The sequence below is a fragment of the Aquarana catesbeiana genome, linkage group LG13, assembly GCF_042186555.1.
Source record: "Aquarana catesbeiana isolate 2022-GZ linkage group LG13, ASM4218655v1, whole genome shotgun sequence".
Lineage (NCBI taxonomy): Eukaryota > Metazoa > Chordata > Amphibia > Anura > Ranidae > Aquarana > Aquarana catesbeiana.
In genome coordinates, this window is record NC_133336.1 from 109,690,211 (window position 1) to 109,706,084 (window position 15,874).

Below are 15,874 nucleotides of genomic sequence, written 5' to 3' on the forward strand. Positions count from 1 at the left end.
AAGCCTTTAGGTTTTTTCACCTTAATCCATAGAATGCTTTAAGGTGAAAAACCTTGTGTGCTGCAGCTCCCTCTCAGACCCTCCCTTTTTCTTACCTGAGCCCGATCCGATCCATCGTTGTGCATGTGCTCCTGCCACTGTCTCTCTCCTCATTGGACAGATTGATAGCAGCAGCTCTCACTGCTGTCAATCGGTGACACGGGAGTGGGCCAGAGTTCCACTGTCAAAAGACACAGCAGCGGGACTTGGGAGCGAGCCTACACAGGTGCCACCGCGGAAAGTGGCTTTCCGTGGGGGGCACCCGATGAAGAGGGGGGCCTGGAATGCCAGCGGAGGACCCCAAAAGAGGAGGATCAGGGCTGCTCTGTGCAAAACCATTGCACAGAGAAGATAAATATAGGCATGTTTGTTATTTTTATATATAAAAAAAAAAGGTTTACAACCACTTTAAAATAGAACTATAGGCAAAACCTTTTTTTTTTCATTTTGGATAGAGTAAGGGAGGGTTTTAACCCTTGTCAGACATTTTTTTGCCATCTGTGTCCCATTGCCAAGATTTCCCTTCACTTCCGGTCCCATAGCCAAACAGGAATTCCTTGGGGACCCCCAGGTCACCAGAACTAGTGTCCCCATTGGAAGATTTTCCCTCTATTACTTTTCTGAGGACAACCCAAAATTTGTTTTGTTTTTTACTTTCCCTTTCAATGACAAAAATCTTAACGGAAGCATAGACAGCAAAAAAAACTGACAGGTGTTCTGATCCCGCTCCACTCCACTTTTTCTTTTCTGTCCCGAACTCTCCCATTCTTTGAAAGAATAAAGAATTGCAGACTTCTAAAATATAAAATATAAGGCTTGCTAGAAGTCTATCCACACATGACCTATAATTGGCAAATAAAGCCACAAATATTTGTAACAAGCCATGAAAGTGGCATCCATTATAGGTGCAAGTCATTACAATGTTGTCCATGTTGTGAATAAATGTAACATTCTGTCTAGGGTTAGATAACAACTTTATCCGTCAATCTCTAAGATAATGATCTGTGTTGCCTCTGTTGTTATCTGTAATGCTGACCTTACACGGTACATTAACTTTCAATCAGAAATTTCAGTTTCAGAAGATTTTTTTTCACAAATATTATTGTTTGAAAGGATTGTTGAAGAATCAGTTTATGAACTTGACTTCATTTTCTATTGGGGACAGATCATTCCTAGAGTAAATGTTGCTAATACAAAATGCAACTGATTTCTGAATTCAATATCATTATTGTGATATTCATGTATTAAACTTTATTTTTGATGCATCTCTATACAGGTACTCCTCACTTAACGACCAGGTTCCGTTCCAACGACCAGGATGCCATTATTGTCTCTATATACTGAGTATGTTTTTATCCCTCAACTTTGAACTAAATAAAATGTTATGTACTTTTTATCAGCCTTCATTACTGCCCATTGTTGCCTTAGTAGCCGCTGCTTTCTCCCCGGGTAACCGTACCTGGGCTCCTTTTTTGTATGTCCGTTCCAACGACCAGGTCGTTAAACGAATTGGTTTTTAAACGAGGAGTCACAAGAAATCAATATATTAAGCATTCTTAACTACTGTACTGTACTGTAAAAGGTCTAAACACAAAACTCCAGTTCAATAATGTTGTTTTATTTGCATAAGTACAGAACACAAATGTAAATTCTGTACTGTACTGTACAATACAATGATGTACAGCGGGTCGTTCGGGTGGGGAGAGTTGGTCGTACGTCCAATCGGTCGTTAAACAGGTAAGTCGTTAAACAAGGAGTATCTGTATCTATTTATATTATGTTAGACCTTTTCTGTAGAACACAGTGTACTTGGGTTTACTATTCTCCTATGTGCTTCAAATAATATTCCTTGGAGTGAAGTAGGGCTTTATGCTCCACTCATCTTGTTGGCTGCCTTACATCTAAGTTTAAATGATGTCAGAATGTTGTGCTAATAAGCAACTTTTGGATTGCGCAACATTGCATAAGCAGAGACATCTAAGTTATTGGAAAGGGTTAAAGGTTCAATGCCACCCGAGCGAGATGCAAAGGGGTGAGAACGGCTCCTGACAGGCGCTCATAGGCAGGAGAACACCCGTAAATTACAAAATCGCTGGCAGGACCAAAGAGCGCAGAGTGTAATTGACTGTAATGAAACATTGTAATGAAATGATTGATCTAATTAGCTCTGCCTGGTTATCAGTTGTCCCCTCTGCACTAGGTTGGTGTCACAGTTTCATTCTTCATGCATGTAAGGTTTGTAACTGAGAAGGAGACCCACCATGTTTGGTGCTATAAAGTATGTTTCTTCCACACTGATATATATCTATCTTTATACATTTTCTGTACCCTAAATATGGAAGGACAGTACCCAGTTTATCATATGGCACTTGAACAGGTTGCTTTATTACTTACTATTAAGTAAGCAAAATTACAAGATTAAAAATACTATTCTAAGCATTTTTACTTAGACAAGATGTACATTTCTATTTCCAGCTAAGTTGTAACTTAAAACAGTTGGAAGTGCAAATGTTTTTCATAGTACAATTGGTTGCTTAAGGAAACAGGGAGCTGAATGTATGTGTATATCTGACTTGTGGGGCCACAAAGAGGCAAATGTCTCACTAAGTCCAGGTTTACATATGTGCGGCCGCGGTTCCCAGCATGGGTCTGGTGCGTCCCTGTTGGCCAGTTCAGATGCGAATTAGGTCCTTATTTTTGCCTGAATTCCCACCTGAACCAGACCCAAAGACACACAGGACCCTTTTAGAATGCGGACCGCAGCTGCCCCAGACACATGTGAACCGGCTCCATTGCAAGCCAGGCACACTCGCATGTCATGCGAATTGGATGCTGGCAAACACGCATCCAATTGACACATATGTGAATTTGGCCTAAGGGTGATATGCCATGACATAGCTGCCAATCCATAAAGGCATAGTTTACCTTTACTAAAAAACTACCTATGCAGATAAGGGATGTCTGTAGATAAAAACAAACTGTGCAGCTTTCACCAAGTTAAATAATGCCCTTTCTATAGAAGTAGGCCATTTATGTACCTCATGAAGAATAACTGGAAAAGTCCTAGGACTTTGCTAAGGGCGTTCCTAAGAGACGCATTGCTGTTACTGTTCACCTTCACCATCACAGAAGCAAGCTTTTTCTCTCTCACATGCGGTTTCTCTCCCCTGATGCAGTAGTTCTGAGTTAAGTGTTTGAAAACTCACTAGTGTGGTGATAGAGGCGAACAGTAACAGCTAGGCCTCTCTTAGCAACATCCTAGGAGTTTTCCATTTAGGCTTCATAAGGTATTTAAATGGCCTACACCTATAGCAAGGACATTATTCAGCTGTGGTCAGAGCTGCACAGTTTGTTTTTATCTACAGACTCCCTTTATCTGCATGTGCATTTTGTTTTTTGGTAAAGGTGAACTAAACCTTTAAAGCAGAACTCCAGTGAAAACATTTTTTTGTTGCTTTGGATAGCAGGGGAAAATGTTGGAACCTTTTTTCAGATTTTTTTTCTAATGCTGTCTGTGCCCCCCTGGGTGAAGAGGTTTTCCTTTTCTATCTGGAAAAGAGGAAGTAAGTGGAAATCTCCCAAAAGTAGGGGGATTCTCACCTTTGACAGTTGTCACTGGAACCGGTATCCCCATTTCAAGCTTTCCACTCTAATGCGGTTGCAGTTACAACTGAAAAAGTAGGATTTTTCTTTATATACTGTGATTTAGGATTTAGGATTTTTCTACACTTGGTGATAATGATCTTTAGGGCATTTATAGTGAGTGAAATCTCCTGAATGTGGACACAAATGGCAAAAAAGTGACAGAAGTTTGCTCCCTTACTCACTTGGTGCAAAACTGAAAAAAAAACTTTTTAACTGAAGTTCCACATTAATGGCATTGTCATATCACTGGGGCCCATCCTAGTGGTCTGCCTGACCTTAATGATGTTTGATTGTGATGACATTCCCATTCACCTTCAAGAAAGGGAACAACTATCCACTTACATTCAACAAATTAGAAAATATTTGTGCACCTTAACAATTGCAACTGAAACACTCTTTATCTACCCCAAAGTAAACTCAGCAACCGAATCAGGTGTATTGCTTGTGTATGGCTGCTCTTATGCCCGTTTCAAGCAAAACTCATTTGGAGCTGGAAGGACATACCCTTTAAGCTCAATTGACAAGGACAAACTGAATGTTTACCTTGGCTGTTTTCAATTATTTCACATGTATAAATGGGCTGAAACTAGAAGGCATATGAGCTGCCTGGAGGTTCAAGGCTGCCTTAAAACTCCCTTAGCCAACCACTATGATCTGCCTGTATACATTCATAGGATCACTTTCAAAACTAAACAGTCAAGTACATGAATGATATAGATTAGCGTCAGAAGTATGGATTACGCAGTACTAAAAAATGAACTCTTTGGATTTTAGCAATGTATTACTATTTTATATTTTCTATACATATTTTCTAAAACATTACACTAATATTATAAATTGTACCACATCTCTATCTCATATTGTACCTATGCAGTAGCAATATTTAAAAACAAATGTACGTTATTACTCTAATAAATAAAATAAATAAACAAAACTCGGTAAAGCAAAATTTCCTGAAATCGATGTAGAGAATAATGGAGTCAATGGATTATCTGAGAAATGACAGTTTTAGTGTTCACCAAAACTTGGCGGCCTATTTGTAAAGATCAAAATGACAGTATCCAATTTTTCCCAATATTGTTACTTTTAATGCTGTCTGGGGCTTTTTCTCTACTCGCTTTAATATACTTTATAAAGGTAAAATTAAACAATGAAATCTCTTTGTAAATCAGATTTGCTCATTTATAAACATTTACTCACAGTTTGTTTTTTTTCGCTAAAAATGTCACCAATAATTTAGGTCACCCCAAACTAAGAGCTATCTATCATTTCCAATACAGGGGAACCAGACCACAAAATTTCCTTGACGTGGAGTAATATTTTTTTTTTAACCGTATTCATCAATATGTGTGCATTTTATTTTCTTACATCTTTTTACCTTGTGTATTATTATTTCCAAATTTTATAAAAATGGAAATGTGGTGGTGACATATGGTGCAGTATGGATAAACAAAGGACTTATTTTGCTGATCTATATAAATAGGCCCCATAGTATAAATGATAATTCATAAAATTCTTATAATATGAATTACTTAATCTTTTTCTAATGATGTTATAATATATCAGGTCATTATTCATTCTTTCAAATCCCCATGCATGTATTTGATGTATGTCTGCTGATTAAAAAAGACGATTATTTCTATAATGCATATACTCAGGGTTATATATATATTTTAAGAACAGTTTTAAATTTTAATGAATTGTACAGTGCGTTATACTCCAACACTGGGGCCAATTTGCTGAAAGCATAAAGGGTCTGTTGCCCGGCCAGTGAGATTTCAGCAGTCACACTTCTGTGAGGTTAGAAAGTGATCAATAGACTATCGCTAGGGGTGATATAAACACTATTTTACACTTTTCTACACTATTTTTTTTTTATAAATCTGCTTTATTGAAGCAGAGCATGCAGTACTTCTAGTGTGATATGAATCACCAAACGCTAAAATTAATTATGGACTTAATGAATAAAAGCATCAACCAGCTTATTGCTTCAGCAACAATGTCTTTTGCTATTCTTGCTAAGTACAGTGGGCTTGAGTATTAAAAGGCCTTTATGATAACCTGCTGCTATTTCTCCAAAAACTCCAGATTCACTTTTGCCCTGGCATATGGAATTTAAAATACTGAGTAGGAACTTGATTGTTGTCTGTTGGTTGCCTTTATTAGTCTGCTTTTGAAAGATCATGTTTGATCGATCTATCTATCTATCTATCTATCTATCTATCTATCTATCTATCTATCTATCTATCTATCTATCTATCTATCTATCTATCTATCTATCTTTCTATCTACACTCCTATCTACATTGTAGATAGGAGTTAGTAAGTCCATATTGTTTTATAATATATAATGATATATATATTTTTAATAATCGTAGCAGTGATTCAGTGATTAGTAGAGGCTGTGCATCAATGAACTCAATGCCAACAGCAATGTTGCCTAGAACATTGATGAGAATATAATGCATAGTTTAGTTGCTAAGACTTGTCCAATGCTTCAGTTGTATGAAGCATAAATTGAATAACTTAAAGCTATTTCCAGATATTTTGCTGGAGTCTGGTTTTGAACAATATTATGAACTTTCAAATTCTTTTGTTTTTTCTAGAAAGTAGAACAAACAATCTAGAACTGAGACCCAGATCAACCATCTGAGTTTTCACTTTCTAACCTACACTGCAAAGTAAAGAAAGCTGGAATCCATTGGTTTCTGTGGGCAACATAATTTCTTTCATCTTGGTTTTAATGAGTCCCCTGTGTATTATATCACTTGACATAAACTGAGCATTAATAATCTGGAATGTAAGAATTTAGTTAATGATGATCCCTGGCATGTTGATGGAATTCCACTTTTCTGTGTGAAAAATATGAGATATGGAGAATGGTACTGTACCTGGCTGGCTCTGGAGATGGTCATGGGGTCGGATGGAGAGGACTTGGTGGCTGGTGGTAATGATGACAATGTCTGCAGAACAAAGCAGGGTCAGAAGCAGAATTCAGTCAGCTCTAGTAACAAAATGACCCCTTCACTGCCAGCAGGCTGGAAAGTCATTCTGGGGCACACGCTGTCTGGCATTGAAGGTGTCTAACCAAAGGGGGAGGAAAAAACATAAAAAACAAAGTAAAAAGCATTCTCAGGTAGAGCAAGGGTGGAGAGGAGGATGGATGACATTGGAAGAGTGACAAAAAACAAAACTTTTTCACCAGGAAAGATAAGAAAGGAAAAAAATACCACCACAAGCAACATATACAAGTTTAAGCAATTTGGATTGCTGCGACTATATGTAAAGAACCAGAATCAGGAGATTTTATAATGGTATAACCAGTGTACTATTATGTGAGAAGGGAGGGTTTAACATAGTAAGGGCCATGTTAATCATTCAATTCTAGATAGCGCTATTCATCGTGGGTCTTTAACCACAGTTAATCTAACTTCATGAGTCTCAGAGACCAGCAATAGTTGTGAACAATTGCCGCAATGCGCAGCGGTGAACAACCACTGAGGGTTCCTGCAGCCCATGTTATTAGTCTAATTAACTGTAATTTGTTACAAAACTGATCAGTTGAGGAGGCAGTGGTGATACTTGTTCTTGTCCAATGACACAGGAGTCACAGGGGTTAAAAATATCAAACATCTAAACAGCACACACCATTCCGGACCTTCTGCATGTTTCAGGATTTACATTAAAATAGCAGCTGCAGAAAGGCTACTGTTTACAATTAACACAACCCTTTCAATTGCACGTCAATAAATTCACAAGTGAAAGAATCAGCAATTCAATAACAACTCTGGAATCTGTATTTATAAGAATTCACCTTTTCAATTATTCAAGAATTATTGATTTGATTGAGGCCTTCAGACTTACTTTGTTACTGTTTCTTTGTGATTTTTTATTTTTTAAAGGCAGCCTGGACTATTTATTGGGAATTATAATTTAATGATCAGGTAATTGGGTAATATGTATAATGTTTTTCTAATAGGGTCAACTGTAACAAAAAATCTCATCTTTGTGTGGTTGCAGGCAAATTGAATGACGTGCTGTCTTCTCATATTTCCATAGAGACACTACTGGTGAGGTTTTTCCTCCAGAATTCCCAGTTCCACACACAGTTACGGTTCCTGTTACAAAACTAAACCAGAGAGTAACACCTTTGTTACAGTCTTGTCTCTGGGTAACGGGTGAAAAAAAGATATAAAGATTGGCAGGTGAATCAACCCATTAGTACCTACTCCATTTTGAGTGGAATTGGCCTTTGAAGCATCTATATTCCCTTTCTTGTTTTTGCATTGGCCTGTTTAGCACTTTGAAGCAATTACAGGTAAACCATTTAACATGGAATAAAAAGCCAAGCCATGCATCAATATTTAAGTCTTATAAACCATTTTAGTAAATGGAATACACCGAATACAAGACAACCTAACACATCATGTATTTAAACACGTACAAACCTCTTGCTCAACAAATATAGCAAAATAATTAGTCACAAAGCATTTTCATAAAACATATATACTAGAAAAATATTTAGGATAATAAAATAGACTGTCAATGATCAAGAGACATCAGTCTGCCATTATTGTGTAACTTTATCTCAGCTCTTCTGTTTTTATTAGATCTTATAAATATAGAATTATTAGCACTACTAGTACACTTCTGTAATATATGGTAGTCAGATTTATTCTTAATAATGGTGAATAAATAGTGCTTCTATTGAACATTCATGTGTGGTTTGTTGTTTTGCTTTTTCATATTTTGTAAAAATATATTCATAGCAATGTGTAAGCTGGCTGGCATATTTCTGCTGGCACAAATGCATAATACTTCATAATAACTGAAAAAAGCAAAATCTAGTTTTCCAATCAACAATAAAGGCCATGCCAATAAGCAAGCAAACACAATTTGTAACAGTGTTGTTTTCAGTGGTTCCAGTCCAAGCATAGGGCTTACCAAACATGCCCACCTTTTCACTTGGTTCAGAACTCTGAAGCAAGTGAAGCTCTATTTCAAATTAATAAATGTCAAAGTCGTGTGACCAACCTCACCTCCAATCACAGAATGCTCTTTACAGTATTATGCAGCAAGTACGCCTCTTAAAATGCAGAGCATACTGTGGTGTAAACACTGCACAGTGCAGATAGTGATATCCGTGTTCCTTTATTAAACTGCCTTTAATGTGAAGCTTTCTATTGCCTGTTAATGGTAAGCAGGGATTAGTTAACACATTGAACCCTTACTGCTGATACTTACCTTCCCACACCCTCTACCCCCGCCCTACACATCCAGAGGAGTAAAGTGAAAAATGTATGCCCCATGTTTACCTGGGTAGAGATTGATCCTGCATACTCCAAGTTACCAGGTAGTTCACTTGGCTCTGGTAGGTGAAGAGTTGGTGGGGGAATGTAGGAAAGGTAAGTACAGTATCAGCAGGAAAGGAAGGGTTGGGGTGGTCTATCAAGTAAACATGTAACTTTGCCCTAAATGAGCAAAATATGGATTCACTTAAAGTATATCCTTTTATACAGTAGACCCTTTTTGTTGCCAGCTGCCCCAGCATTTTAACTGACAGCTATGAGTATCTTAAGTAGAAAAGTGACCACTTTTTGCTGCTACTGGTTGTCCCGTATAACAACAACCAAATATTGTTTGTGTGCATTACTGGAGAACCTAATTCTTCTAGGAAAACCAGCCATTTAACAGTGTGGGGAAACCTGACTTGTGGAGTTGCAAAACAATTGTACAAAATAATAATTTGCACATTCTCAGTGCTGAGTGATAAGCTCTAACTGTGACATTCAAAACCACAAAACTAGTGGTGTGCCCTCAGTTAGATTGTGAAAGGGATGTCTAACATACCAACAGAAAACATCTTATCAAAATGATACCATAAATGCATCATTTCTCTGATCAGATCTGTTCAATATGTTTTATCAATGTTCCCTGCATGTGTTATAGTATACTGTATTCTTTATTTCAGAACAAATTTTTTTCCCATTAATCCTGTTAGTTGAAAGTAGATGAACAGTGACAAAATAGTGGCACACAAGTGTCTCTTGAAGACTAAAGAGTTAGAGGGGCTTTTGTATATGGACATTTAGTCTTCACTATTGCAAGTTCTAGCTGAGCTTTGCTGCTTTGCATTGCTGTTAATCAGCACTTTCACAATGTAAGTGGACTTAGGAGAGAGTCAGTGACCCCTATGACCACAACACAGGGCATGCATACAGTTATTCAGGGTTATGCAAAATAAAGGCTTCAGAAGCAAGCTTTTGTCATTTAATGCCCTGAATTACCATATGGCCAGCCAGTATGGCCATCCTCAGGGCTAGAAATCAATTTTTCTGATTCATTGTGTTTACAATGTTTGTTATTAAATGCCAACAGAACACCACAGCTCAGCCAGAGGAGTGCTACAGAATAAACACCCATATCCAATCAGCCCACTATTTGTACTCTGTTAAAGTCAGTGAATCTAAAAGTGATATTTTAATTATAAGCAGTGCTTGAATGGCTGAGTCATCCCACAGCTTCTTAAATGTCTTGGATACTCCAGCATGGAGATTTTGTACTGATAAAAGCCATGAAAGTTGTGCAGACACTCACATTCAAAGATCTTGCCAACGTCCCAGAGATAACAAATTAACAAATTTTCATGTTGTTTTACTCTCCATCATCTACCAAAAACTGAAATATGAGTATAGTGTGGATTGGTTCTTTATTGAATCAGTTAACTTAGGACTGGATAAATATAGGTGTCTGAACTGCAAACATCTTTACTTGGCTCTAATACGATTTCATCCATTCCTGTGTTAGCTCGCTCTGTGCGCTAGAGCTCAAATTCTCAATAACAATGAAGGGGCACAGAACACATACTTGTTTAATGCGATCAGGATTGACTGTTGTTTGTGGCTGCAGGATGCTAACTGGCTCGGTCTTGGCCACGTTCTGTGGCATTTCTCGTATCTTCTCTGCGATGAACCCATGGACGGCATTGAGAGCTTCAACGGTGCCCTGGATCAGACAGACCCTCTCTGTGGTACCTGAAAAGATAGAAAGATACATGCCTTGAAAATATCTTTCATATCATTACAGCAGCATGTAGTGCATATTAAAAAAACATTTGAATGTGATACTACAGATCTCTTTTTCTAGTTTCCGATGGCAAACAAGCCGGTTTCACTGTTACAATCAGTAGCAAAATATGCATTTGGTTCTTTTGATGAAATGCTTTACTTCAGCCACAGTTTTACAGTTTTCATAAATAAGCCCCCCTCCTCCCAATTATTACTGCTGTACTTTGTCCTTGCTGAAATGGCCTTTTCAAGTATGTCTAAAGCCAGCATTTTTCTAGTTATAGATAGCGTGGGGAAAGGTTAGAACCCTTGTTGAGTATTGCTGTCTGTGTCCCTGTTGGGAAAAAATCACTCTCTCTCTGTGTCTTAGTTACCTTTGTTACCAAGAATGAAAGGATGGAAATACTCAAAATTTTGAGTTGCCACCAGAAGTAAAGGCAATTCTCCCAAATAGGACCCTAAAATGAGCAAAACTAAAAATAAAGTTTTGGCTTTAGATACGTTAAGCAGTAAAAGGGAAGCACTGCATTGAATGTACAAAGCTGAATTGAAATAAAACAATGGAAGAAAACGCATTACAATATAAATGTATAAATGAAAGTAGTGGTAAAGGAATAGGTTTTTTAATTTCTGCACTCTATAATGCCAATTCTGGTCACAAGTTGTATCCATTGAAAAAAATGCTACTGACCATCGATATTAAGTTATTTTCTTCTTGCCCTCCTGACATCTTTTTTTCCTTTGCGGATAATTAATGACAATATGGATATACATATTGAAAGATGAAATAGATTGATCTATCTTTATAAAGGTTGTGTTGAAATATTAAATAGTCTCTTAACGAAAGGATAACCAGAAAAGGAGGTTATATATCCCCCCAGGGCATTCTGAATTTTTCACAGACTATCTGGAGTTTAAATAATGGTCACACAGCCTTGGAAAGGTTGTCGGCAATATCAGGACTAAACAGTATACTGCCTTACCCAGCCATTCTGTTTCTGTGGAATTGTATCCATAAATGTACATGTCAAAGCTTCACTACATGATCTGCTATTATTACTGTGTGTGTATATATATATATATATATATATATATATATATATATATATATATATATATTGGACTTTTTTCATATATTCATCTTTATTTTTTCAGTTACAGGTTTCAAAGCAAAAAGCATGGAAATATAATAAAGGCATTTAGACAATTGAGCCTATTTAGCCTGCACAAAGAGCAATCATGATGAGATTTAACCCAAAGGAACTAGATATAAGTAGAAGAATGTCACCTGCACTTTACATTACTAAAAATACAAATTTCATCTGGGTTATTAAACACTAGACATCAACTAACTTGAACTAACAATTGTTCAAATAACTGAGTGTTTCAAGGAAAATGAAAGCACATATCAGCGGGTTTTGTGAAATGCAATACCTCTTATGTACAGGTAGGCACACTGCAGTGTATCAGTGTTACTAATCAAAGGATAGTGCCTGGATAGTGCCCTTGATTGATGCTGCTAGCAATATTAATTGCTGTAAATAATGTGGATATTAAAGCACTGGATTTGATAGCAGAGAACAATCCTTTGGCCATCTGCCCAATCTAAATATTGACTGTAGTTTCAGATCCTATTTTGCATTCAGGCATTGCTGTCATACTCCAGACAACCCCACTGTTTAAATTAAGCTTGATGCCCAAAAAAAATGTGGCATCCTACGTACCCCCGCTTCTCACTTATGTGAACAGGCAGGCTAGGTATTGTCAATCCAGAAGCTCCTATCTGTCTTTTACATACAAAGATAAAGATTTGCAGAATTATGTGACAAAAGGCTCTGCCCCCCCCAACAACACGTCAGCATCTACTAGAAAGCAACATGAATTAATTCAGATTGCTTCCGCGGCTATGACACACCAGGCACCCATGTACACATTTGGTGGGAATGCCCTGTTGTTTTACCTTCTGGGTTGAGGTGTTTGGGATCCTATCAACTTTGTTTGGTTCGCCCCTGACACCAGACCCTGCGGTAGCACTCCTGAACAACAAGCCACAGGCTTTAACCTACCGTCAGTTTAAACTTTTCCTATTTGTCACAACAGCAGCTAAACAAACCATACCTAAAGCATGGATATCCACCTCCTTATGTATACTGTCTATGAAACATAGAATCACCCAAGCCATGATCCACGGCAAGACTGAAGCAGTCATACTAGACAAAGTGCCCATCTAGTAAAGACTCTGGAGGCCTTGACTCACCCACTTTTTGCCGATGAGCGCTAACGACACTGAGTGCTTCATAGCTGCAACTTAGCAGTAGACTCTGCACAGCACCTAGACAGGTGAATTGCCACATTAGCCCAGCAAAGACTTGGACTTCCAGGCATGGATCACTGGCTGAGACACCTGAACTAATTACTAGGTCTTCCTGACCAATAAAAACAAACTACGGACAATTGCATTTGAGTTCATCCCCCCCATGGTGCTGAGAACACTGCGATGTGGAAAGATAAATCCCAAACGTAAAGGATATTTCACTCATATGGTTAGAGCACTCAACTAGAGTTATACCACCCATCCAGTTGTCTCTCTATTATAACACGCAGACCAAGGCTCTGATGAAGAGGAAAACCCTCGAAACGTGTTAGCAAAGTATTCATCTCATTTTAACCTTTGTATGGGTATTATTTTATGTCAATCCATCTAGTGACAACATTGTCGTTAGCTAGTATTATTACTATTTTAATTTTGAATACGTAGTATCCACCCCTGTATTAACTCATTTGTTTATTGGAATAAACTCTTTACTATATTTCATGCATCAGACGCGCCTTCCTTTCTTTTTTCTACATACCCACTTTTCGCCCCCAGACCTAGATGACTCTTTCATACTACCCTTGTGGTGATACTACTCCCCTCCCACCCAAGACTAACATATACACATGGTCGTAGGGAATGAGTTCCTCTGCCTAAGGAACCCCCCTTTACCCCCACCCTTCCAATCTAATGTTTCTCTAACCCCCGTTCTCCCCCCTGCTCTTCAGGATTACTTTTATAACTTCTTATCTCCATCTCGCTTTCCACCATGGGGTCTACACAGCCCCCCTGTTTTGTGACCCAAGTATCACGGGACACAAGCTTCCCTCTTTCTCTTTATATTTTTCATTTCTTTTTCAAAGCCAGTGGCATGGAAGAAGTGATGTATCCACCCACAACCTTCTTTCTGAGGTATAATTTAAAATTTGCCTTGGGGACAGGGCCACACTAGACCCTGGGTACTCTATACAGAGGAGTTCCTCTGAACAATTTATTATGCATGTTCGCAGGACCAGTTTACTTACTGTTACCTAAATTTTAACCCCTCCTGCGGTCCTTCATTGACCTTCTAAACTAGAGGCCTGGCTTTAATATGATAGAGGCTCCCTAAGCCCTACCGCTCCATATACTTGAAGGTAATGTTATCGCCTGTTGTTTTCATACAGACTGCTGTATGTTTATGACTTTCTTTTTTATAATTGTACAACTCTTTTGATGTATTGTACTGTATTGTACCAATAAAATATTTGTACAAGAATTAATTTAGATTAGATTATATTTTAAGGTAATTCACATGGCTATTCTAACTTCTGCAATTTTGACTGGAGACACTGAAAGATGAGTGGGGCAGTTCTTGTTTTTCTATGGCAGGTACAGAAGAATTAGATGACTGGATAAGGTTTTACCCACATATTGATAGACTAGGACAATGCTTTATGGATAACAGGACTGCTTGATATGTGTTATAAGTGTATGTAAATAAATCATGGTTCATACATGTAGACAAGTAATGGCTTCATTTAAGCATCTTACCATATATATATATATATATATATATATATATATATATATATATATATATATATATATATATATGTATATATGTGTAGCGCTGGTAGATTTATGATCTACCATCTGATAGGTAAATTTAGTGAATTACTCGTTATAGGAAGTTAGATTTGCCTCTGTTCCAGCTTGGCTGACGTTGCGTGTGGTTCCACATTGTGCCGGTGGGTGTCGTTGTCACCATCGGCGGGTGTTGGAAAAGCAACGTGTTAAAGCGGATGAGTGCTCCTCTGTCCCAGAGACAACTCGGTGGATGTGGTCCTCCGAGTTGCATTCTGGGAGAGGGTATTTATGGGACAGACGCCATGTTTAGGGGTTCGTTTTCAGCCACCTGCTGGCCCTCCTGGCTGACAGGTATGTGTTAGAGTACCACCTCGTTGTCCTCCGTTCCGGAGGCCCGCGTCGCTGCGGCACGTGGGTGGGCCCAGAAGCCTGTCTGGGGCCTACCACAACAGCCGAGGAATGGTCCTGAGCTATCTATCCAGAGTGAAGAAGCTGGACAACCGAGAAGCTCCCAGGGGAGGACCCGTCATGGAAGGATCATGCAGAGTGCTGGTCTGGAGAGGGGCCTGGTGACTCGGTTGGAGGACGTATCCTAAAGTAGTCTTATTGCATGGTACTGCCGGGTTGGCTTAAAGGTCCAGGTACTGTGTCTGACATTCATCGTGAACCAATACATCCTGTGGCAGAGCATCGTACGGGTTTATTTCAAGCAAGTCTGTGGCAGAGACTTTTGTTCATGCTACGTACTGGCTGCTAGGCAAGTGAGAGAGGCCTATCCAGGCGAGCAAAGATCTGGTCCTACAAAAAGGGGATTGGATTCAATTACAGTAGTCAACTTTAAAGGATGTTCTAAAGAAACCTAAAGAAAGGTATTTGAGCTTCCCTGCAGTTTTCCTCCTGCCTCTTTCCTGCTACTTCTTCGTTATTTGGTTCAATAAAGCATTGAAAACGTACTCAAATGTTGGTGCTTATATCGTCCAGAGGTAAACTCAACGGAACCCTAGACCCGGGGGCGGTGAAACAGAGGTATCGAGAGTGAAGGTAACAGCCCGCTCAAAAACCAGCAGCTCCACCAAGAGTTATTGCTACACACATATATATATATATATATATATATATATATATATATATATATATATATACTCTGTATATATCCTAGAGATTGTGGTGGCCAGATATTTGCCCACCTATGACTGCTACCCTAGTTGGGAGCTTCAAAAAAAAAAGAAAAAGAAGGAGGG

General features: G+C 38.4%; 1 protein-coding gene across 6 annotated transcripts in view; it reads right to left on the reverse strand.

Annotated features, from left to right (window-relative positions):
• The window catches only part of NOVA1 (NOVA alternative splicing regulator 1), a 129,640-nt gene that overhangs the window by 6,016 nt on the left and 107,750 nt on the right, over positions 1 to 15,874 (reverse strand). For 5 of the 6 annotated variants that reach the window (XM_073608710.1, XM_073608706.1, XM_073608708.1 and 2 more), the window contains exons 3-4: positions 10,551 to 10,717; positions 6,575 to 6,646 (exon numbers count right to left, since the gene is read on the reverse strand). In XM_073608710.1, coding sequence (XP_073464811.1) covers positions 6,575 to 6,646; positions 10,551 to 10,631 — 153 coding nt within the window. In that variant the 5' untranslated portion in view covers positions 10,632 to 10,717. The remainder of the gene's footprint in view (positions 1 to 6,574; positions 6,647 to 10,550; positions 10,718 to 15,874) is intronic. The other variant, XM_073608705.1, reaches the window with a different exon arrangement.